Source organism: Salvelinus sp. IW2-2015, linkage group LG6.1 (genome assembly GCF_002910315.2).
Source record: "Salvelinus sp. IW2-2015 linkage group LG6.1, ASM291031v2, whole genome shotgun sequence".
NCBI classification, from domain to species: Eukaryota; Metazoa; Chordata; class Actinopteri; order Salmoniformes; family Salmonidae; genus Salvelinus; species Salvelinus sp. IW2-2015.
Genome location: NC_036845.1, coordinates 7,283,295 through 7,307,563, shown reverse-complemented (window position 1 = coordinate 7,307,563; position 24,269 = coordinate 7,283,295). Strand labels below are relative to the sequence as shown.

The following is a 24,269-nucleotide window of genomic DNA, read 5'->3' as shown; positions in this document are numbered from 1 at the left end:
CCTTGCTTTATTTGGAAAGGTTAACTTTATTAAAACTACAAAAATAGACAACACAATGAATTACAATGGCATCAAGGTAAGGTAGCAAGCTTTCTACAAAGGAACAAAAAGAAGAGACCCCAACTGTAACAAAGAAATTCCATATATTAGTCAACAAAATAAAAATTCTGTACTTTGAAGATGAACCTGATGATGTGTACATATAAGACAAAGGATGACATCATCACTGACAACAAGGAGATTTTAAGTACATATACAGGAAATATATACAAATATGGGTTTAGTTGGGCTACAGTGTATCAAAAAAGGTCAATCGAGACACATACTGTATTCGTATGGCACCACCATTCACACTCATTCAATCAGTAAACAAGGATTATTTGATCATCTTGATTAAGCCTGACACATTATACAGAACTACAATGAGTAAGGCAGAGTCCACCATGGTCAGCTTATGTTGGGATAATGTAGATGAAAGGTTACTGACAAACTAAAAGGCTRTGGATACAGTTGTTAGTGCTCCTCTTCTCATGAGATTTAAATTTGTTGTGATTTTGACGTTTTAACCATTAGGTCTGATCGTTTCTCTATTGCTGGGTATCTATGTAACACTGGCAGAAAGTTTGGGGATGAGCATTTGATGTACTCTACCTTTCCTCAGAATGCAGATAGACGTTTTCCAAACCTTTATTTTCCTCCTTGAGAACACCTTTTATGAGGCAGTTCTATTTGAACAACAATCCACTGAAATGAATCATGAATAAATGATCAACTTTAAGTAGATAAATCACAAGACACTGACCTGTTTTTCTGTTTAGAACTACATCTTTTTTGACCAGCAATGCCATGTTGGACTGCTATCGGTTCTAACGCCAAGGGGATACAGACCGTCTGTACGCTCTAACATCCAGACTWGCATACTAACATGATACATACCAGTGTTGGGGGAGCTACTCTGAAAGTGTCGTTAATTAGTTGTTAAACTACAAGTACTGTAACTACGCCCCAAGACTGGCCACGACTCTACTATTCTAGTGCAGGTATTGGGGCGTGCGGCCAGAAACAGCCTTTAAAGTGCAGCTGGTAGTGTATTGGACATATACATGAACCTCCTTTCTGCATCTGGGTCACTGAGTCAGACCCAGCTCCGCTATCCATCGCTGGTAGAAAATCATCACATCGCTCACCTCACTTACACATAAATGGTCATTTACATATATCAGCCCCCACTCCCCTCTAGTCATCAATCCATCTGTCCATCCATGTTATGCTGTTCCATCAGCTAGTCACCAAACACAACTGTCAGTTTCACATGTGATGTCACAGCACAGGCAGTGTTGTCTGTCTTTCAGTGTGTGTTGCTGTGGGCTGTACTATTCCAGCTCCCATCAGGAAGGATGTCTCTCTTCTGTTAAGTTCAAATCTCATTGGTTGTAGCCATTCACAGTGCACCTCCCCTACTGTACCTGTTCTCTCAGTCAGTGAGGCTCACGTCACGTGACACCAGTCAGTTCTCTCTGGCTCCGGAGGTCCAAAGGGTTTCAGTTTGGAGGTCTTAGATAACAACCACACACTTCCTGTCCTGGAAAGAGTCCTCGAGTCCAGATCAGTTCACATCAGTCCAGTATAACTCCACGTTACAGCTCAGAGTGGATCAGTTGAGAGATATGAGTGAGACTGCAGAATGAAAGGCTTACGGAGTGGTAGAGTACTGAGTTGGGTGGAGAGAGAGGCAGAATATAGTTCACAACGCCAGCCTAGTCTGGGCTGAGCAGCTGACTGACTGACTGACAGCATTGTGTGTGTGTCTGTCTAATGCCTGGTGTTACAGACTGCTGTGGAACACCTGTTGCTGTGTCTGCTACTGGCCTGGTATGAGACACCATCATTCTGCTTGCCAGACTTTAAAGCTCAGGCGTAACGGGTAGGCCAGAGGAATATAATGCAATATTCAGCCACACTCGTCTGGTCTATGAGACTAGAGACCAACCTTAGACTGGGGTCTGGGATGGAGGTTTGGGGCTGGGAATAAGGGTCTGGGAAGAACTGGGTTATATACTGAAAACTAGTGAAACATACTGGGACATACTCGTTTTATATATGGTACTAAGACAGCAAACCTTGTGTGCAATTTCACCTCTGTGAAAAATGTGTGGTACCGTTTTCAGAGGAGAAATGTGTGCAGTATGAGAATATATATAGACCTTCACCAGTAACCCTAGCACATGATTATACAATACCAAAAACTTAGCAGGTCAAGTAATAAAATATCTATATAGGATGATGTGTTATTAAGTTTATCCCAAAATTTAATATGCTATTAAACTATGATCACATTTCAGAGTATTAAAGTCTGACATTGATAAATAATCAGATTGGTATTGTTGATATTCTTTGAGAAACGTTAAATCAGCGTTACAAATTCATTTTAGCTTCATCTACATTACCAAGCATGTTTCACATCACCTCCCCATACATGTCTTACAGCTTCCCTGTGTTAGCTAGCAGACCATTGACGGACCATTGGTGGTCCTGTAAGCTACTATGCAGAATCAGACACCAACCCACCACCGCACCAACCATTGTGTTGTGTTACATTCTTATCGAGACACTCTAGAGACTACTCAGAGGGGGTAAAGGGGTTTGGGTTGGGGTCTGTCTCGTGGGAGTGAAAACCGAACCAGCGGTGTCTCAGCCCCATCGCCCATCATAGAGAAATACAAAATATACAAGCAGGCACCCGTCCTCTACTGCACACCTCTCCCTCTACACCTCCACCACTTCTACACACATCCCTCGCTCAAAGCACTCATCTCTATGATGAATGGCGGAATGAAGGTTGGAGGAGCCGTCTCTCATCCCCTCTCTCTCATACCATGTTCATGCATCCTCTGTGAGGAAGGAGTGAATGTGGGCAAATGAGGGGCGGAGCTTGCAGTCCCGGTTCCAGCAGCTCAGCATTGAGGTCATAGAGACCCCTGAGGGACACACATCTTGGTCTGCTCAGATACACCTGGGGGTGGGGGAGACAAAGACAGAGGAGGGATGGGGGAGAAAGATAGAAAGGGGGAGATGGAGGGGGGAGAGAAAAGGGATGAGGTAGAGATGAGGGTTAAACATTCCATCTACTTAAATGTACTGCTACTGTACTGTATGAGCCTGTGTGTGAGTGCACCTGTCTTCCGTGGTCCCTGAAGAACTCTCCGGCGTTGTCTATGACCTGTTCATCAGTCAGGTTGGAGTAGGGTTGCTCCTGACACACACTCAGCATCTCCCACAGAGTCACACCAAACGCCCACACGTCACTGGCWGTGGTGAACTTCCCCTGCAGAGACACACACTATCTGTTAGTTACTGGTTAGTTACTTATTTACCACAACTAACTTACTACTTGTCCCACCATTTTGTTTGTTTCTTTTGTAATATTATATCCTCTTGTTTTCTTTATGCCTCTCTCTCCTTCCTCCCCCCTCTCTCTCCCTGTGTCCTCTCACCATCAGTATACACTCCCAGGCCATCCATCGTATKGGCAGCACGGCCCGCCCCTGGATGCGGTAGTAGTCTCCAGCGTACAGGTTTCTGCTCATCCCAAAGTCGGCGATCTTGATGGGTCGCTCCCCGCCCCGGTCGCCCCCGCTCTCGCCCTTCTCACCCCCCACCAGGCAGTTTCTTGTGGCCAGGTCACGGTGCACGAAGTTCAGAGACGACAGAAACTTCATCCCTGAAGCTATCTGACTGGCCATGGCGATCAGAGCAGGGTAACTGAGAGGGATGGAGGGATGTGTGGTGGAAGAAGAAGAGYKYYYYKWYWAATATTTCAGATGCAGGTGGAAAGGTGTTTGTGTGTGTATATGCATCTGTCTTTGTGAAAATGTGAGTGTGACTGTGTGTGTGTATTGTGTGTGTACTATGTGCGTTTGTGTGTGTACTATGTGTGTGTGTACTATGTGTACTATGTGTGTGTGTACTATGTGGGTGTGTACTATGTGTGTGTGTACTATGTGTGTGTGTACTATGTGTGTGTGTACTATGTGTACTATGTGTGCGTATTACCTGATGGTGGGGGTGTTGTGTGTGGGTCCGGTCTTGTCCAGCAGGACTCTGTGTGAGAGGTACTGGTTGAGGTCTCCACTCTCCATGTACTCTGTGACCATACAGAGAGGGTCACTGCTCACACACACTCCCAACAGACGGATGATGTTGGGGTCCTTCAGACGAGACAGAATCTTCCCCTCCTTTAGGAAGTCATTCCTAGGAGGGAGGGAGAGAGAGAGAGGAGCGAGGGGTGGAGAGAGAGATCAACCATTGAAATGAGAAAAAGCTAAAAGAGAAGAGATGGAGCGACAGAGACTGAGAAAGAAAAACTAAACTTTAGGACCAAAATTAGATGTTCTTAATAGGTCTAGAAATGGTAATTGTTCGCTAAATGATTTAGATGAACTATCCTGAGACAGACCTGGCGTTCTTGGAGGCGTCAGGGCGCAGTATCTTAACAGCCACCAGCAGAGGGCGTCCTTTCCTCACGTTGAAAGGGAACTCCAGGTTAGGCAGGTCCTGAGGGCTCTCTATCTCACACAGGTGCACCTGGGGAAGGAACCAACAGGAAAAGTTACCTTCAGACAACCAACAACCACAACTAAAAGTCCAAGTATAGCCACTGTCTCACAGGATCAGAAAACCACCCCGCATCGCCACAAATGACTTCAATGATGCCAGTCTCAGACTAAAGAATGTAGTGAACGACAGAGCAGCGGAAGAATTTAGTGAGAGTTGTCAAGCTAACACACACTTGCACATACACACGCACACACACACATGCACACACACAGTATAGTTAAACACGTCTACACACACAAACACAAGCACACACACACACACAGGCATACACACCTCTCCAAACTGTCCTTCTCCCAGTTTCTCCTTGAAGACCAGACAGTGTCGGGGCAGTTCTGGCAGGGGGGTGCAGTCTGCTGCAGTGGGGCTGGGGGAGGTCAGGGCTGGCACTGCATACGTGTTGTTGCCACTGACCAAGACAAAATCACAGCCAAGGTATTGAAAAGTGCATTAAAAAATCACAACACACTTTAGGGTAGAACACGAAAAAAGGCATAAAAGAGATAATAAAAGAACAAAAAAACAAAGAAAGATCACTGATTTCAAGTTAAAAAGCCGGTGGGTTAATGGTGATTTAACCCTCCTACCTGAGCGCCCTGGCAGGCTAACAATTCCGCCTCTTGCATAGTGCGGGCACGTCTGGCGGGGCAAGGGGGGAGACAGGGCCGGATAGGGAGGGCATCGGGTCACGGGGGAGGCTTCCTCCTGGGTGGCGGGAAAGCCCTGTCTCCAAGTCCTTTACCACCAGGCTGGAGGAGGAGGAAGGAGGGAAGAGGTTCGGCGACAAAGGGTAGCGGAGTAGAGAGGGAGGAGCTTGGAGAGAGGATGCGAAGAGTGGAGAGAGGATGGAGGATGGAGAGAGGGATGGAAGAGTGGAAGAGTGGGATGAAGAGTGGAGAGAGGTGGAAGATGGAGAGAGTGGTGAGGAGTGAGAGAGGATGAGAAGAGTGGAGAGAGGGATGGAAGAGTGGAGAGAGGGATGGAGGAGTGGAGAGAGGAGTGGAGGAAGTGAGAGAGGGTGGATGAGGAGTGGAGAGAGGGATGGAGGAGTGGAGAGGAGGTTGGAGGGAGTGGAGAGAGGATGGAGGAGTGGGAGAGAGGGATGGAGGAAGTGGAGAGAGGACGAGTGGAAGAGTGAGAGAGGCGCTGCTCAGGCCTTTGTCACAAGCATTTTGAGACAAATGACTTTTATTATGCTTAAAGCACGACAAAACAAAATGGAGTGAATTGATGCAGATGAGCGGGGTGACAGACAAAACGGTTCATAAATCAAAACAACAGTGCTCAGAGCCCTGATGTCACCCTGTTATTCTAGACAGTAGATTCGCAGCTCCATAGAGCTCCAAGGGAGGGGGTGAATCCTGGTACTTCCCCCCATCAGAGGCTCTTACCCTGGGCCCCCATTATTGAGGCTCTGTCCCTGAGGGTGGGAGGAGCTGGCCCTGGCCAATAGGACGGTTAGGGCCACGAAGGAGCCTGAGCCATGCTGCCTCTAGTCTGTCACAGGACGACGGTCATAGGCTGGCGTTGTTTAACAGCAAGGCTGGGGGGGACATGGAGCACACACACACACACACACACACACACACACACACACACCACACACAACCACACACACACACACACACACACACACACACACAACACACACACACACACACACCACACACACACACACACACCAAGGCACACAACACGCAAAAACACAAAATAAGGCAAACATCGCGATATACACGACAAGGCAAACAACACAACACAGTACAGCACAACTACAAACCAAAAACACAACACAAGTTAGCGAAACACAGCATACCAGTGCACAATACAAGGGGAGGGATGCATTACAGTTGGGGCGAGGAACAGAACATGTCAGCAGAGCAAAGACCAAGGCAAGTGTTAACACAACTTCAGAACAACATGAACAAAATGTAACACCCACGGAGGAATTAAAGTAACATGGTGGCAGGATAAATATTTCTGTTATTCAGCATAATAATGTTCTGTGATAGTTATTATTCTTGATATAATATGTTGACACGTTCAAATCTCACACAGTGGATAGTAAAGACAGCATAGCGCGCCGCCTGCAGCCGGCGAGCAACCTAGGAATCTCTCTCCTCTCTCTTCCTCTTGTCCTGTCCCGTCAGTCCAACAAATAGTCTCTTAGCCTGTGTGTATGTGGGTGTGTCGTGTTGGTGTGTGTGTGTGTGTGGGGTGGGGGTTTTGCTGTGTGTGTGTGTGTGTGCTGTTGTGGTGTGTGTGCTGTTGGTGTGTGTTGTGTGTGTTGTGTGTGTGTGTGGGTGTGTGTGTGTGTGTGTGTGTGTGTGCCCCAATATTGGCCTGTCTGTGTCTATCAGCAGGAATCTGATGGTCGTCATGTTAAGTTTTAGTGTTTGATCTGTGTATCCTGTTGTGTGTTTACTGTACTGTACCACATCTCCTTCTCCTTTGTGTGTTTACTGTACTGTACCACATCTCCTTCTCCTTTGTGTGTTTACTGTACTGTACCACATCTCCTTTGTGTGTTTACTTGCTACCACATCTCCTTCCCTTGTGTGTTTACTGTACTGTACCACATCTTCCTTTGTGTGTTTACTTACTGTACCACATCTCCTTCTGCCTTTGTGTGTTTACTGTACTGTAACACATCTCCTTCTCTTTGTGTGTTTACTGTACTGTACCACATCCTCCTTTGTGTGTTTACTGTCTATGTACCACATCTCCATCTCCTTTGTGTGGTTACTGTACCACATCTCCCTTCTCCTTGTGTGTTTACTGTACTGTACCACATCTCCTTCCTCCTTTGTGTGTTTACTGTACTGTACCACATCTCCTTCTGTGTGTTGTTTACTGCTACTGTACCACATCTCCTTGTGTGTGTACTGTACCACATCTCCTTCTCTTTTTCTAGCCAAATCAAACTGGCTAATTGATATAGCAGTTGCTAATTTTAATTTATTTTCTTTCTTCTCAATAATACAGCACATTCTCCAGTACCGGTTCTATGCTATCTATGTATCTTATGTATCTATGTGTCTATGTGTCTGTCCTGTCCTGTCTGTCTGTCCTGTCTGTGTCTGTCTTGTCTGTCTGTTCTGTTTGTCTGTTGTCTGCTGTCTGTGTGTCTATGTGTCTATGTGTCTGTCTGTCTGGATATCTGTCTATGTGTCTGATATCTGTCTATTGTCTGTCTGTCTGTGATCTGTCTATTGTCTGTCTTCTGGTATCTGTCTATGCTGTCTATGTGTCTGTCTGCGATATCTGTCTGCTCTGTCTTCTGTCTGTCTGTCTTGTATCTGTCGTCTGTCTTGTCTGTCTGCATATGCTGTCTGTCTGTGCTGGTTTGTCTTGTCTATGTGTCTGTCTGTCTGGATATCTGTCTATTGTCTATGGTCTGTCGTCTATTGTCTGTCTGTCTATGTGTCTGTCTGTCTTGTGTCTGTCTGTCTTGTCTGTCTGTCTGTCTATGTGTCTGTCTGTCTATGTTCTGTCTGTCTATGTGTCTTGTCCTGTCTATGTGTCTGTCTGTCTATGTCTATGTGTCTGGTCTGTCATTGTGTCTGTCTGTCTGTCTGTCTGTCTGTTCTGTCTGTCTGTCTGTCTCTCTGTCTGTCTGTCATGTCGTCGTCCTGGTGTCTGGATATCTGTCTTTGTGTCGTCTGCTCTGCGATACTCTGCTGTCTGATGTGCGTGTCTGTCGGAGTATCTGGTCTATGTGTCTGTCTGTCTGGATATCTGTCTATGTGTCTGTTCTGTCTGGATATCTGTCTAGTGTCTATGCTGTCTGGGTCTCTGGATATCTGTCTGGATATCAGTGTCTGTCTGGATACTGTCATGTTCTGTCTGGATATTCTGTCGTTGTGTCTGCTCTGTCTGTCTGGATATCTTGTCTATGATGCTCTGTCTGTCTGGATATCGTTGTCTATGTCGTCTGTCTGTCTGGATTATCTGTCTATGTGTCTGTCTGTCTGGATATCTGTCTATTGTCTGCTCTGTCTGGATATCTGTCTGTCTGTCTTGTATGTGTCTGTCTGTCTATTGTGTCTGTCTGTCTATGGTGTCTGTCATGTCTAGTGTGTCTATGTGCTCTGTCCTATGTGATCTATCTGTGGTTGTCTGTCTATGTCTATGTGTCTGTCTGTCTATGTGTCATCGTCTGTCTGTCGTGTCTGTCTCGTCTGTGTCTGTCTCGTCATGGTCTGTCTGGATTATCCTGTCGTCTACTGCTGTCTGTCTGTCTGGATATCTGTCTAGTGTCTTGTCTGTCGATGTATCTGTCTATGTGTCTGTCTCTGTCTGGATATCTGTCTATGCGTGTCTGGATATCTGTCATGTGCTACTGTGTTCTGTCTTCTGGATTCTGTCTATGGTGTCTATTGTGTCTGTCTGTCTTGGATATCTGTCTATGTGTCTGGTCTGTCTGGATATCTGTCTAGTGTGTCTGTCTGTCTGTATATTCTGTCTATGTGTCTGTCTGTCTTGATCCTTGTCTATGTGTCGTGTCTGTCTGGATATCTGCGCTATGTGTCCTGTCTATGTCTATTGTGTTCTCTACTATGTTGTCACTGTGCCTGTTCTATGTGTCTGTCTATGTGTCGTCTATGTGTCTGTCTGTCTGTCTGTCTGTCTGTCTGTCTGTCTGTCTGTCTGTCTGTCTGTCTGTCTGTCTGTCTGTATATAAATCTATCTGTCTGTATGTATATCAATCTGTCTGTCTGTCTGTATATCTGTCTGCCTGTCTGTATATCTGTCTGCCTGTCTGTATATCTGTCTGTGTCTTTCTTTCTAACTATGTGTCAAACTGACATTCTCTCAGTGTGTTTGCGGTCTTACTGCAACCATGTCTTACCGGTGCTGTCTCGTCCAGTGCTGTCTCGTCCGGTGTGGTCTAGTGGTCGGAGCAGTGCGCTGGGCTCCTGGTACTCTCCCTCTCCGTCGCAGCGCTCCCTGTCGTCAGGGAATGTGTGTATACGCTGGTAGCGGCTGGAGTAGCTGTGTGTGTTGTTGATCACCACGTTGTCCGAGGGGACGGACAGATGGACACGCAACTCGTCACTGGACAGACTGCCCTGGGCCTGGAGAYGACAAGGAGAGGGTTAGCAAAACACACACACACATACATTCTCACACGTTACTGGACAGACTAATTTGAACCTGAAAGGCCAACACGCACATTAAGTAAGAATGTAAAGATACGTGAGACAGATAGTGGTAGCCATTTTGAAAGTCATGCTGAAAGCCTTTCCTCCTTCACCTTGCCCAGTATCTTCTTCCAGTATTGCCTCCACAGAATGACAGCGATCACAGTCAATAGAAGCAGGATGATGCCCACCAGGCAGCCAATCAGGATGGCTGTGTTGCTGGTGTCGTCCTTGGCGACAGGAAGGCCCGCCCCTGGGGTCACAGCATCGAAGTCTGAGAAGAACATAAACGTAATGAAGTGCATGTGTGTGTTTGCGACGGTATACAACTCTGTAAAAATTTAAGAGAGCATTGCAAAATTATCGGTTTCTCTGGTTTTACTATTTATAGGTATGTGTTTGGGTAAAATGAACATTTTAGTTTTATTCTATAAACTACTGACAACATTTCTCCCAAATAAAAATATTGTAATTTAGAGCATTTATTTGCAGAAAATGACAACTGGTCAAAATAACTGTTTGTCAACGGGGTTCAGGTCTGGAGGTTGGGCTGGCCATGACAGGGTCTTGATCTGGTGGTCCTCCATCCACACCTTGATTGACCTGGCTGTGTGGCATGGAGCATTGTCCTGCTGGAGAAACCAATCCTCAGAGTTGGGGAACATTGTCAGAGCAGAAGGAAGCAGGTTTTCTTCCAGGACAACCTTGTACGTGGCTTGATTCATGCATCCTTCACAAAGACAAATCTGTCTGATTCCAGTCTTGCTGAAGCATCCCCAGATCATCACCAATCCTTCACAGTGGGTGTGAGACACTGTGGCTTGTAGGCCTCTCACCCACTGTGAAACTTGGTGGAGGATCTGACAACACTGCACTGTATGACAACACTGCACTGTATGACAACACTGCACTGTATGACAACACTGCACTGTATGACAACACTGCACTGATGAACAATCACTGCCCTGTAGACACTGCACTACGTTGAACAAACACTGCACTGTATGACAACACTGCATGTATGACAACATTGACTGTATGACACCACTGCACTGTATTGACAACACTGCACTGTATGACAACACTGCACGTATGACACAACACTGCAACTGTATGACAACACTGCACTGTATGACAACACTGCACTGTATGACAACACTAGCACTGTATGACAACACTGCAATGTATGACAACACTGCACTGTATGACAACACTGCACTGTATGACAAACTGCACTGTATGACAACACTGCACTGTATGACAACACTGCACTGTATGACAACACTGCACTGTATCAACACTGTTGCACTGTATGACAACACTGCACTGTATGACAACACTGCACTGTATGACAACACTGCACTGTATGACAACACTGCGATCTGTATGACAACACTGCACGTCTATGACAACACTGCATCTTTTTTGTTATTTTGACCAGTTGTCATTTTCTGCAAATAAATGCTCTAAATTACAATATTTTTAGTTGTCAGTAGTTTTTTAGTTGTTATTTTTTTCAGTTGTCAGTAGTTTATAGAATTAACACAAAATGTTCATTTTACCAAAACACATACCTATAAATAGTAAAAACCAGAGAAACTGATTATTTTGCCAGTGCTCTCTTAATTTTTTTCCAGAGCTGTATGTGGTACGTGAGAGAATCAGTATTTCATCAGTAAATGTGTAAGTGTTAATGAGCTTGCAGTCTGTGTATTAGCACGGTCTGTATAGTCAGAGAGGGAGCTGCTGAGAACGCATCTGTCTGGCACACCCAATACTTTCATCAAGCTCACCTGACTGTCTGGTGTGTGTGTGTGTGTGTGTGTGTGTGTGTGTGTGTGTGTGTGTGTGTGTGTGTGTGTGTGTGTGTGTGTGTGTGTGTGTGTGTGTGTGTTCATGCCGGGGGACGTCTGTAGAGCCTCAGGGCTGGTCTTGGGGACAGAATGTTTTAGCTGTGTTTTATGTTCCAGATGACCTTGCATGAGAGCAGCAGCTCTGATTATAATAGGAAATAGAATGCACACAGTTTATGAGTTCAGCTCAAACATGCAAAACAGTGTTGTAAAGTGAGATCTCTCTCTCGGCATGCGCACATACTCAAACAAACACATCCAAAGCCACACAACCATAGCCGTTAAGACAGACATAGCACTACACACCCACCACAGTGGAACCCACTGCCGCCCTCTAAAAAGGCCTGTAATTGTCTGGTGTCCCATGATCTGATGTTCTTAGTTCCACAGTGGTTCCGTTGGTTCCGTCAACATGCAGTTAGGGAGATCACAGGAAGGAAGCAGTGGTGTTGTTGTATGTGAATATGATGAGGTACCACAAAGCAACATGCTGTGTTAGTGTGTTACACTCTTTGGCCCAGAGTTAAAACATGAACTCCACCGCTCCATCCTGCCTTTCATCCCTCCATCTATCCCTCTTTCTCTCCTTCTGAACCCTCATGGTCTCAGGACAGCTCTAAGCTGTGATAAACAGACCAGTTATCAGGGGAAATGTCCTCTCTCTCTCGCCCTCTCTCTCACCTGACAGTGTGCTGTTGCCCGTGCTGTCCATCATGGGGTTTGGTGTGGTGGGTTCTGGAGGAACGAGGGATGGAGGAGTGAGAAGACAGAGGAGAGAGGAGAGTTCCTCTCAAGGTACTGAAAAGCATGAGAGTGTGATATGTAGCATACGAGATGTCCAACTCCACGTGGACAATAAAGATGTATTAATTCTGTAGACGAACCATGTTGCCAGACAAAGCTGCAGTGTAGACGACCATGTTGTTGCGCAGACAAAGCTGCAGTGTAGACGACCATGTTGCCAGACAAAGCTGCAGTGTAGACGACCATGTTGCCCAGACAAAGCTGCAGTGTAGACGACCATGTGCCCAGACAAAGTCTGCAGTGTAGACGACCATGTTGCCAGACAAAGCTGCAGTGTAGAAGACCATGTTGCCAGACAAAAGCTGCAGTGTAGACGACCATGTTGCCGAGACAAAGCTGCAGTGTAGACGACCTGTTGCCAGACAAAGCTGCAGTGTAGACGACCATGTTGCCAGACAAAGTGCAGTGTAGACGACCATGTTGCAGACAAAGCTCAGTGTAAAGACCATGTTGCCAGACAGAGCTGCAGTGTAGACGACCATGTTGCCAGACAAAGCTGCAGTGGTAGACGGCTGTTGTGTGAAGGTTGGACTGAGGCCAGCGGCTTTAAACACAGCATGATGGACAGAGGAGGAGGCGGCTCACACATGGCTCCTTTCTACATTGATATCCAGCATTGAATGGTATGGTTACTTCTTATATCCTGTCTTTTTTGTCATTGCATGTTTTTGGAACTGCTTTAACACACGACTTAGAACACTGCATGCCCACACTCATCACAACTGGTGGGTCGAAGGACGAGGGAGAGGGAGAAGGAGAGGAGAAAGGGGAGAGGGGAATGGAATAGGAATGGAGGAGGGGTGAAAATGGGGAAGGTGGGAAGGAAGGGGAAGTGATGGAAGGGATGAGAGGAGAGTGGGACAAAAGGGGGATGAATGGAATAGAGAGGGATGAGACAAACAGGGATGAGAAGAGGTACAAGTGGTGAAAGAGATGCGACTCGGGCCTCCCGGGTGGCGCAGTGGTCTAAGGCACTGCATCGCAGTGCTCAGCTGTGCCCCCAGAGACTCTGGGTTTGAGCCCAGGCTCTGTCGCAGCCGGGCCCGACCGGGAGGTACATGGGGCGACGCACAATTGGCCCAGCGTCGTCCGGGTTAGGGAGGGTTTGGCCGGTAGGGATATCCTTGTCTCATCTCGCACTAGCGACTCCTGTGGCGGCCCGGGCGCATTGCACGCTGACCAGGTCGCTAGGTGTACGGTGTTTCCTCCGACACATTGGTGCGGCTGGCTTCCGGGTTGGATGCGCGCTGTGTTAAGAAGTAGTGCGGCTTGGTTGGGTTGTGGTTCGGAGGACGCATGGCTCTCGACCTTTGTCTCACCCGAGCCCGTACGGGAGTTGTAGCGATGAGACAAGACAGTAACTACTAACAATTGGATACCACAAAATTGGGGAGAAAAAGGGGGTAAAAAAAGAAAATATTAAAGGAAAAAAAAGAAAGAGAGGCGACTCACCTGAGGGAACGCTAGTGAAGTTGGAGGAGTTATGGTTGAGGGCGGGGCTGACGGAGGAGGGGAAGACAGGACGAGGAGGAGGAGTAGCGAAGGAGACCGGAGGAGCAGGAAGAGCAGAGCCCGTGTCCATGGGGTCGACACCCTCCCCATACGGCTCTGAGAGAGAGATGGGGATAAACAAGAATAGGATGATCAACTTCTTAAGACAATCAGAGATAACCATGAATCCCACAGAGTAGAAGGGGAGAGAGACACTGAGAACCAGAGAGAACAGGAGAGATAACGTTAAAATGACAGAGATAATGAGAAAAGGAGAGAAGAGGAGTGAGAATGAAAGGCAGTGAAAGAGAGCAATACCCTGAACGTACCGGAGTAGAAGGAGATCTCAGAGATGAGCATCCATCGGTCTGCGAAGGAAAACTGGCAGCGTAAGATCTGGGCGGGGCGACCCCCCAGGGGCAGGGAGATGGGGCGTGAGGAGGGGTCCTTCAGGTCCTCCAGGGGTACAGCCAGGGAGAGGGGGGGCGAGGACCAGGGGAGTAAGAGGCCAGGTTTAAACTGACACTCTACCTTACTGAACACCCTCACACCCTGGGTGTGACGGTTGTTACTGTGGACCTGGATGGGGGAGAGGGAGGGAAGAGGGAGGGGGGGAGAGGGACTCAGTTACACCAGCTCTGTCAGGAGGAATGGGCCAAAATTCACCCAACTTATTGTGGGAAGCTTGTGTAAGGCTACCCGACACGTTTAACCCAAGTTAAACAATTTAAAGGCAATGCTACCAAATACTAATTGAGTGTATGTAAACTTCTGACCCACTGGGAATGTGACGAAAGAAATAAAAACTGAAATAAATCACTCTCTCTACTATTATTCTGACATTTAACATTCTTAAAATAAAGTGGTGATCCTAACTGACCTAAGACAGGGAATTTTTACAAGTATTAAATGTCAGGAATTGTGAAAAACTGAGTTTAAATGTTTTTGGCTAATGTGTATGTAAACTTCCGACTTCAACTGTACATAAGTGATATTTGAGTGTCTTTGAATTGGGAGACACAGAGACCCCCAAAATCAAGGCAAGGACATTCTAGAAACGAGGACAGTGAAAGATCCTCTAGCCACTTAGGATCCACAGTGTCTATGCAGTAGCAACAGAACGCCTCTCTTTATTTGAGTTGATGTATGATGTCACCTCGTCTTGGTGAAATGTGAACCTGTTCTGTGGCTACAAAGCACAGGGAGGATGGTGAGCCATGGTCGGCTTCGATGCAGTGGCGTGCAATAAATATAGTCCGCGTTTTAACTATGCTCCAACTTCTTGTTACCTCGAATTAGTCCTTTTGGAAGTTTTTCTTGGTAAGCCATTCTTATGATTTTTGTCATTGTTGTTGAGCACCCCTCCTTTCCTTTGTTTTCTGAAGTGTGAAGGCCCACCTGATCTGGATTTTAAAAATAGTAACACTAAAACCCTGCAGTTATAATGCATCGTTAGCCTTGTTATGACCATGTACTACCTCCTTATAATAGGAACATCACATTACACTGAGGTACTAGGTGGAAAATAACAAAACTCTGCATAAAGAAACAGTCAATGTGCAAACTATCTTTTTAAGTTGGAGGGGGAGAGGGGGGCTTTCAATTAAAACATGAAATTAAAAACGCGATTAAATTCCTGGTTGACTCTTGTATTGTTTGACAACATTGTTGTGAGCTGGCTATAAATGCAAATGAGTGAAAGTGGAAAGTGATTAGTGACAAAGTAGGAGAGGGAAGAGAAAGGAAAGAGAAGAGGGGTGAGGTGAGAATAAGAGAGGGGGAGAAGGAGAGGTGATGTTTGGAGAAAATACACTTTACAGCCAACCAGAGGGACACGGCAGGAGAGAAAGGTTCCATCTATGTCTATAGACTATCACTGCTACCTAGTGAGGAGAGAGAGAAAATAAAGAAAGGGGGGGGGGGGGGCAGGAAGAGAGGGAATAGAAAGAAAGAAAATGATAGATGGTGAGGTAGATAGATGGTGAGGTAGATAGAGGTTCAAGGGGGAAAGGTGGGGAATAGAATAGCCAGGAAGAGAGAGAGGAATACAGAGAAAAGAAAGGGAAGGGGTAGGGCATCAGGTGGGGGGGAGAGGAGAAAGAAGGGGAGAGGAGAAATGCTCCCTCTAATGGGGAAGGAAGGGCTGGTATTAAGACTCTACTGACAGGTTAGTCATTAACCTGACACTTACTGCAGGGATAACCTCTCTAACTAAAACCACATGTGGATCTGTGTAATACAAACACACACACACACCCATATATGCTCTCATGCACACTCCTGGAACACAACACTGAGGTTAACATGTAACTGATTGTAATCTGGAGGGGGCCTAATAATTCAACAAAGCAAAGCCTGCTGGGTAATCTGATCTGCACAGGCCTGGCTAGAAAACATACATTATGTTCTTGTTATTTGGTGCTTAAGTCTTTCCTGTTGCATTCTTCTAGAACATTTTCTGATCACTTACTTGAATGCACTTATTTGTGAGTTGGATGAAAACATCCTACTAACTGACTGAAATGTAAATGGAAGAACACGGAACAAGGAACATATGACAAGTAGGTTAGAGGAGAACAGACCCTTATTAGTAGGTTAGAGGAGATCAGACACTTATTAGTAGGTTAGAGGAGATCAGACACTTATTAGTAGGTTAGAGGAGATCAGACACTTATTAGTAGGTTAGAGGAGATCAGACACTTATTAGTAGGTTAGAGGAGTCAGACACTTATTAGTAGGTTAGAGGAGAACAGACCCTTATTAGTAGGTTTAGAGGAGATCAGACACTTATTAGTAGGTTAGAGGAGAACAGACCCTTATAGTAGGTTAGAGGAGATCAGACCCTTATTAGTAGGTTAGAGGAGAAACTAGACACTTATTAGTAGGTTAGAGAGATCAGACACTTATTAGTAGGTTAGAGGAGAACAGACCATTATTAGTAGGTTAGAGGAGATCAGACACGTATTAGTAGGTTAGAGGAGATCAGACACTTATTGGTAGGTTAGAGGAGATCAGACCCTTATTAGTAGGTTAGAGGAAGATCAGAACACTTATTAGTAGGTTAGAGGAGAACAGACCCTTATTAGTAGGTTAGAGCGAAATCAGACCGTATTAGTAGGTTTAGAGGAGATCAGACACTTATAGTAGGTTAGAGGAGATCAGGACACTTATTAGTAGGTTAGAGGAGATCAGACACTTATTAGTAGGTTAGAGGAGAACAGACCCTTATTTAAGTAGGTTAGAGGAGAACGACCCTTATTAGTAGTTAGAGGAGATCAGAACTTATTAGTAGGTTGAGAGGAGATCAGACACTTATTAGTAGGTTAGAGGAGATCAGACACGTATTAGTAGGTTATAGGAGATCAGACCCTATTAGTAGGTTAGAGGAGATCAGACCCTTATTAGTAAGGTTAGAGGAGATCAGACACTTATTAGTAGGTTAGAGGAGATCAGACACTTATGGTAAGGTAAGTTTGAGAGGAGATCAGACACTTATTAGTAGGTTATAGAAGAGAGATCAGACACTTATTAGTAGGTTAGAGGAGATCAGACCCTTATTAGTAGGTTAGAGGAGATCAGACCCTTATTAGTAGGTTAGAGGAGAACAGACCTTATTGAGTTAAGGTTAGAGGAGATTCAGACACTTATTAGTAGGTTAGAGGAGATCAGACACTTATTAGTTAGGTTAGAGGAGATCAGACCCTTATTAGTAAGGTTAGAGGAGAAACAGACACTTATTAGTAGGTTAGAGGAGAACAGACACTTATTAGTAGGTTAGAGAGGAACAGAGACACTTATTAGTAGGTTAGAAGGAGATCAGACACTTATTAGTTAGTAGAGGAGATTCAGACCCTTATTAGTAGGTTAGAGAGATCAGACACTTATTAGTAGGTTAGAGCGAGATCAGACACTTATTAGTAGGTTAGAGGAGATCAGACACTTATTAGTAGGTTAGAGGAGATCAGACACTTATTAGTAGGTTAGAGGAGCATCAGACACTTATTGAGTAGGTTTAGAGGAGATCAGACCCTTATTAGTAGGTTAGGAGCAGAGATTCAGACACTTATTATAGTTGAGGTTAGAGGAGAACAGACACTTATTAGTAGGTTAGAGGAGATCAGACACTTATTAGTATTTAGAGGAGAACAGACACTTATTAGTAGGTTAGAGGAGACAGACACTTATTAGTAGGTTAGAGGAGATCAGACCCTTATTAGTAGGTTAGAGGAGAACAGACACTTATTAGTAGGTTAGAGGAGACAGACACTTATTAGTAGGTTTATAGGAGATCAGACCCTTATTAGTAGGTTAGAGGAGAACAGACACTTATAGTAGGTTAAGGAGATCAGACACTTATTAGTAGGTTATAGGAGAGACCTTATTAGTAGGTTAGAGGAGATCAGACACTTATTAGTAGGTTAGAGGGAGACAGACCTTATTAGTAGTTAGAGGAGAACAGACACTTCAGTTAGTAGGTTAGAGGAGATCAGACACTTATTAGTAGGTTAGAGGAGATCAGACACCTGTATTAGTAGGTTAGAGGAGAACAGACACTTATTAGTAGGTTAGAGGAGAAACAGACACTTATTAGTAGGTTAGAGGAGATCAGACCCTTATTATGTAGGTTAGAGGAGATCAGACACTTATTAGTAGGTTAGAGGAGATCAGACACTTATTAGTAAGGTTAGAGGAGATCAGACACGTAGTTAGTAGGTTAGAGGAGATCAGACACTTATTAGTAGGTTAGGAGATCAGACACGTATTAGTAGGTTAGAGGAGACAGACACTTATTAGTATGGTTCAGAGGGAGAAACAGACACTCTATTAGTATGGTGAGAGGAGATCAGACCCCTTATTAAGTGGTTAGAGGAGATCAGACACTTATTAGTAGGTTAGAGGAGATCAGACACTTATTAGTAGGTTAGAGGAGATCAGACACGTATTAGTAGGTTAGAGGAGATCAGACATTGTAAATAATAATTATGCTCAAATTGATTCACCTGGATAAATAAAAAGGTACAAAAGTATTTGCCTCATTTTGATTTTCTATACTTTTGCGGGTTTTTCAAGCTTGGATTCATTGCAGCTAAAGGTGGCAAAACCAGTTATTGAGTGTAAGGGGTATTGGGTGTTATTTAATTTATTTTATAAACTAAGTTATGTAAGGATGTAATTCTTGTTTTATTTGTTCACTCAGGTTCCCTTTATCTAATATTAGGTTTTGGTTGAAGATCTGATAACATTCAGTATCAAAAATATGTAAAAGTAAAGAAAATTAGAAAGAGAGAGAGAGAACAAGAGAGAGAGAGAGAGAGCGAGAACGAGAGAGAGAGAGAACGAGAGAGAGAGAATGAGAGAGAAGAGAGAGAGAACGAGAGAGAGAAGAGAGAGAGAACAAGCGAGAGAGAACGAGAGAGAGAAGAGAGAGAGTGACAACAAGAGAGAGAGAGAGAGAGAGAGAGAAAAGAGAGAGAGCGAGCTAGGTAACGGAACACGTTCCTCTCCTGGGAGTGTCCTAGAACCAGGTTAGAGAACATATCTCCCTTTAGGGAAGGCAGACTTGTCAGGTTCATGTTCCTGCAGTTATTTATGTGAACTGTGTGCTATTCCCTTCAGGTGTATGTTTGCTGAGATAAGACCAGGGAACGCATTGGAAAAAGGCAGGAAAAAAACTGCTTAAGCTCAGGAAAAACATCAGGAACACATCAGGAACAGGATTGAGGAAAGACTACAGGAGACTATTGAAACGATCTATATAGAAAAACAAAAACACAGGAAAACGTGTCAGGAAAAACCTTTAGGAAAGCGATAGAAAGCTTTAGATAGCTTAGGTGCAGCATTCCGAGAGGACTGGGAAAACACTGGGATAGTTCAAGAATTCCCATCGTTAACGGCGTAGCATAGGGGAACTAATGAGTAAGACTGAAAAGTTCAAAACAGATTAATCATCGTTTGTATCTAGACTGGAAAGTCAAACTGGTTAATATTGTTTCTTTACTCATCTCTTTCATTCTTCCTGCTTGTTTTCTTTTATCTCATTCATTTTATTGTTTTAAATACACTTTCATTCAAGTTTTTATAGTGGGCAAATCTCTAATTCCAGCCCTAACCAACATTCCAGACTGACTCCATTCCAGAAGAGAAAACAACAGGACATTAAACTGGGTTCACACATTAAACTGGGTTCACACATTAAACTGGGTTCACACATTAAACTGGGTTCACACATTAAACTGGGTTCACACATTAAACTGGGTTCACACATTCCAAAATCTTCCAACATAGCAACGCAACATTTCACCAGAAACCATCAAACCACAACCACACATACAGCCAGTGATACAACCTAATGGCCCACAGAGACCAGATTACAGACAACAGACAAACAATGATAAACGACAGGATAATGAAAAGCTAATATGATGGTGGGACTGGGAGGGTAATTTAAGACAATGTGTTACTGGCTAGTCACACGATGATAAAGAGATATGAAGTGATGTGACAACAGTTATTATTATTATTATGTTATTATGTGTTGTGTAATGTTGGTCAACATTATTGTACCATAGATCATTTGAAGGTTTTATAGAGATGTATTGGACTGTGTGAGCCAAGGATTTTGGGGGGGATTTTTGGACTTAAAGAGACACACATGTAGATATAAGGGACACACACACACACACACATCCTCTTACCTGCATGGTGTGGAAGCTGCGTGTCTTTTCGAAGTGGAACTCGATGTCAACGCTGCCCTGCCCCAGAGCCTCTCTGCTCCAGCCCAGGTAGTCATACCCCGGCCACACCCTCAGCTCCTTGGTCTCTGTGAAGTCATCCCCTCCTAACACACCGTCAAACAGCTGGCCCAGGCCTCCAAACTGAACCCTAAACACATACAGTACACATTATTACACCGTTATACATATACTGTACACATGCCAAGGCACACACAGTCATACATTGTACATGTGACACGAGAGACGTGCACACACCCACATCCAGACATATACAGAAGTACACACACACACACAACTCAGACTCTTGTGTCTCAGCTTTCTCAACACACACACACACACACACACACACACACACACACACACACACACACACACACACACACACACAGTATATAGGTCTGGGTTGCGTCAAAAACGTTAGCTCACCCGCTATGAAAACAGTTGTGCCCCATTAAAAAGGCATATGTGAATATAACCTCCCTACTTTCCCCCATCCCTGGACAATACAGTCTGGAAACAGAGTACAACTCCCTCAGCAAATAAAGATCATTACACCAGATCATTTCATTCTTACTCGATTAGGTGGACAGAGAAAATAAACATTGGTTAGAGGAGATGTTTCGTGTGTGTGTATGACAGACTAAAGGCATTTGGCTGACTGCGGCTCACTAAGGCCCTGTTCACTACTAACAGATGGGATGAGTCCAGGAGCAGAGCAGCACCGGAGGGGGCCTGCAGACGATGGAGGCCATGTTTCAGCTAGCTGCTGGTTCCTTTATATATTCATCCATACATCCATACATCCATTACCAGGTAGGTTGGCTGAGAACACATTCTCTTTTACAGCGACAACCTGYGGAAAAGTTGCATTTGTGTGGGACCCAACTAAAGCCAACGGAGGCTGAAGACCAATRTCAAGTAGCCAGCCAATACCCACAGAGCTGAGAGAGGAGGATGATGCTTACCCTGACTCTACGCTGCCATCGTAGGTGGAATCGTTGAGGTACACAGGTGAGCCAGACAGGTGCATCACATGACCCACTGGAGCTGTGTACACCAACAGGCCATCTGAGAGAGAGAGAGACAGAGAGACAGAGACAGAGACAGAGAGAGAGAGAGACAGAGAGACAGAGAGACAGAGAGAGAGAGGGAGAGATAGAGAGGGGAGAGGAAGTATATAGAGAGAGACTACATTAATAATATACACTTTAATAAGATACAACATACATCATCTTTACCATCGCCTGGTCAGCTACACATTACCTACATACGTTGGTTAAGCCTGTGTTCAGGAGATGAGAAACACACAGGCAGAGCAGACATCTCTCCAGAACAGCTCTATAGAACATTAGTCAGTGAAACARTAGACTCTCTCTCCCCCCAGCCAGCCTGTATGGCTAATCAGTATGTTCTCCTAGCACAGSCCTGACGTCACTCACTGCAACTAGCACCTTCTCCTTCAGCGCTCACATCCASAATAAACACAGCTTTTACAGAGGCAGGGAGTGTGTGTGTTTGTGTGTACATGTGTGTCCGTGTGTGTGGGGGACATGGGCTCAGTCCCATTGGGGTCTTGCACAATAAACAAACCACATAGCATACCGGTTCCCCGCCACAATGTAAAATGTGATGATGGAACAGGAATGTGTGCTGAGAAATGTGTCTGCCATTTCTGTGAATCTGCATGTTATAGTGTTAGTGGTTACAGAGACAGAGACAGAGKCCTCTCTAACAGACAATAATTCCAAGAAGATAGTCAGTCTATCCCCAGAGAGACACACAGAGGTTGAGTCTTAAATGACACCCTATTCCCTATACAGTGCACTACTTTTGACCAGAGCCCTGTTCAGGGAATAGTGCCATTTGGGATGCATCCAGATGCAGCGACCCCYGGCACTAAGGCTCAGCACTAGGCTTGATTTACAGCCAGTCAGCCAGCCATTGTGTGAGGGAGGAGGACAGAGAGGAGAGAGGAGACGTGACCCACCCATAAACGCAGTGTAATTCACTGGTGCTCTGTGAGCATACCATCTATCATCCTTAGTGCTGTAGTGTCACTTATCTGTGGTAAAACTGGATGGTTTTATCTCAGGCCAAACCAGACAGTAAATTAAAAGTCATGGTGAGTGAATCCTTTGACCATATCTGCAGAAATACGTGCTTGAAGACACATAATCAGACTTATTTCTCAAATCCAGAAAACAGACCGTAAATTCAAGGCGACGCACACAAACATCTAAGGATGGTGAAGTCGTTGGCCATCCCCCTAAGTGTCTGGAGTACAGACATCAGAGATATGAGACCAAAGGCCTTCTTTTCAATGTCTGTCTGTATCCACCTTATACTCAGACAGACAGACAGACAAGAGAGAGATCCATTTCTTACTCTCTCTTCCCCGTCCCTCTCTCTTCTTCTCTCTTCCCCGTCCCTCTCTCTTCTCTCTCTTCCCCGTCCTCTCTGCTCTTCCCGTCCCCTCTCTTCTCTCTCGTCTCCCGTCCCTCTCTCTTCTCTCTTCTTCCCCGTCCGTCCGTCCGTTCCGTCTGTCTGTGGTGTCTTTAAGGGGTTGGGGCTTATCACCTCCACATGAACTGAGAGTCAGCCAGCAGACCCAGCACCAGACACGGCAGGCTAAGAGAGACATGGAAACTGAGGCACACACACACACTGTGGATGTCTAGTAATAGACCATGTCAATCTGCCTGTTTAACATATAGGCGGTAATGTAATATCATGACCTAATGTGCTATAAAGAGACACGCTGGCCAAAGCCTTGTATTGTAATCTAATAGTCTTCTCCTGTGTGATTTAAACATGGTGACAACAGATGACAGACATAGTCAACGGTAGAGAGATACAGACCCAGAACCAGACATGAATAGAGATCATGTAATTGCACACACACACACACACACACACACACACACAACAACAACACACACAACCACACACACACACACACACACACACAACACACACACACACACACACACACACACACACAGGACTACACACAGGCACTCACACACAGGCACTCACACACACAACAGGCACTCACACACACACAGGCACTCACACACAACACAGCACTCAACACACACACAGGCATCACACACACACAGGCCACTCACACACATTTTGAATACTCTATTTGCACTCTCCACAGCAAGCATTGAGGTACAAAGGACCCAAATATGTCAAAGGTCGCAGAGTCTTAGAATCATGGAAACCAGAAACACCTCTCCTCCACAGAGATCAGCTATCAGCTACTATACACAGCTGACACAGAGCTATACAGGCCAGCTGCTGGGCTTTTTCCCTTTGGAACGTATGCAATACACACACACACACACAACCGACATACGTACCTGCCGTGTTTTGGCCTCAGTAGAGTCTGACCAGCACTGGAAGCCGTGATGTCAGAGTCAGGGATGGTGCCATCCTCCATCCCCAGGGCATAACGACACTGAGCTGCATGGATGTGGCCGTGTGTGTGTGTGTGTGGTGTGTGTGTTCGTGTGAGAAAGGGAGACATAGACAGAGGGGGGGGGGCGCAAGAATGAGATAGAGACTACATAATAAATTCATCCTGCCTGTCATACAGAGACTAGAGGACAGAAGAGCATTCTACTATC

At 45.2% G+C, this 24,269-nt stretch overlaps 1 protein-coding gene across 1 annotated transcript in view; it reads right to left on the bottom strand.

Moving 5' to 3' along the window:
- Positions 1 to 6: 6 nt before the first annotated feature.
- The window catches only part of ddr1 (discoidin domain receptor tyrosine kinase 1), a 70,582-nt gene continuing 46,319 nt past the window's right edge, over positions 7 to 24,269 (bottom strand). Inside the window, 16 exon segments of the mRNA XM_070443799.1 lie at positions 7 to 2,961; positions 2,963 to 3,013; positions 3,176 to 3,325; positions 3,495 to 3,762; positions 4,054 to 4,251; positions 4,457 to 4,584; positions 4,891 to 5,048; positions 5,224 to 5,363; positions 6,130 to 6,157; positions 9,464 to 9,689; positions 9,869 to 10,029; positions 12,290 to 12,343; positions 13,865 to 14,020; positions 14,233 to 14,482; positions 20,599 to 20,785; positions 21,603 to 21,705. Coding sequence (XP_070299900.1) covers positions 2,881 to 2,961; positions 2,963 to 3,013; positions 3,176 to 3,325; positions 3,495 to 3,762; positions 4,054 to 4,251; positions 4,457 to 4,584; positions 4,891 to 5,048; positions 5,224 to 5,363; positions 6,130 to 6,157; positions 9,464 to 9,689; positions 9,869 to 10,029; positions 12,290 to 12,343; positions 13,865 to 14,020; positions 14,233 to 14,482; positions 20,599 to 20,785; positions 21,603 to 21,705 — 2,339 coding nt within the window. The 3' untranslated portion in view covers positions 7 to 2,880.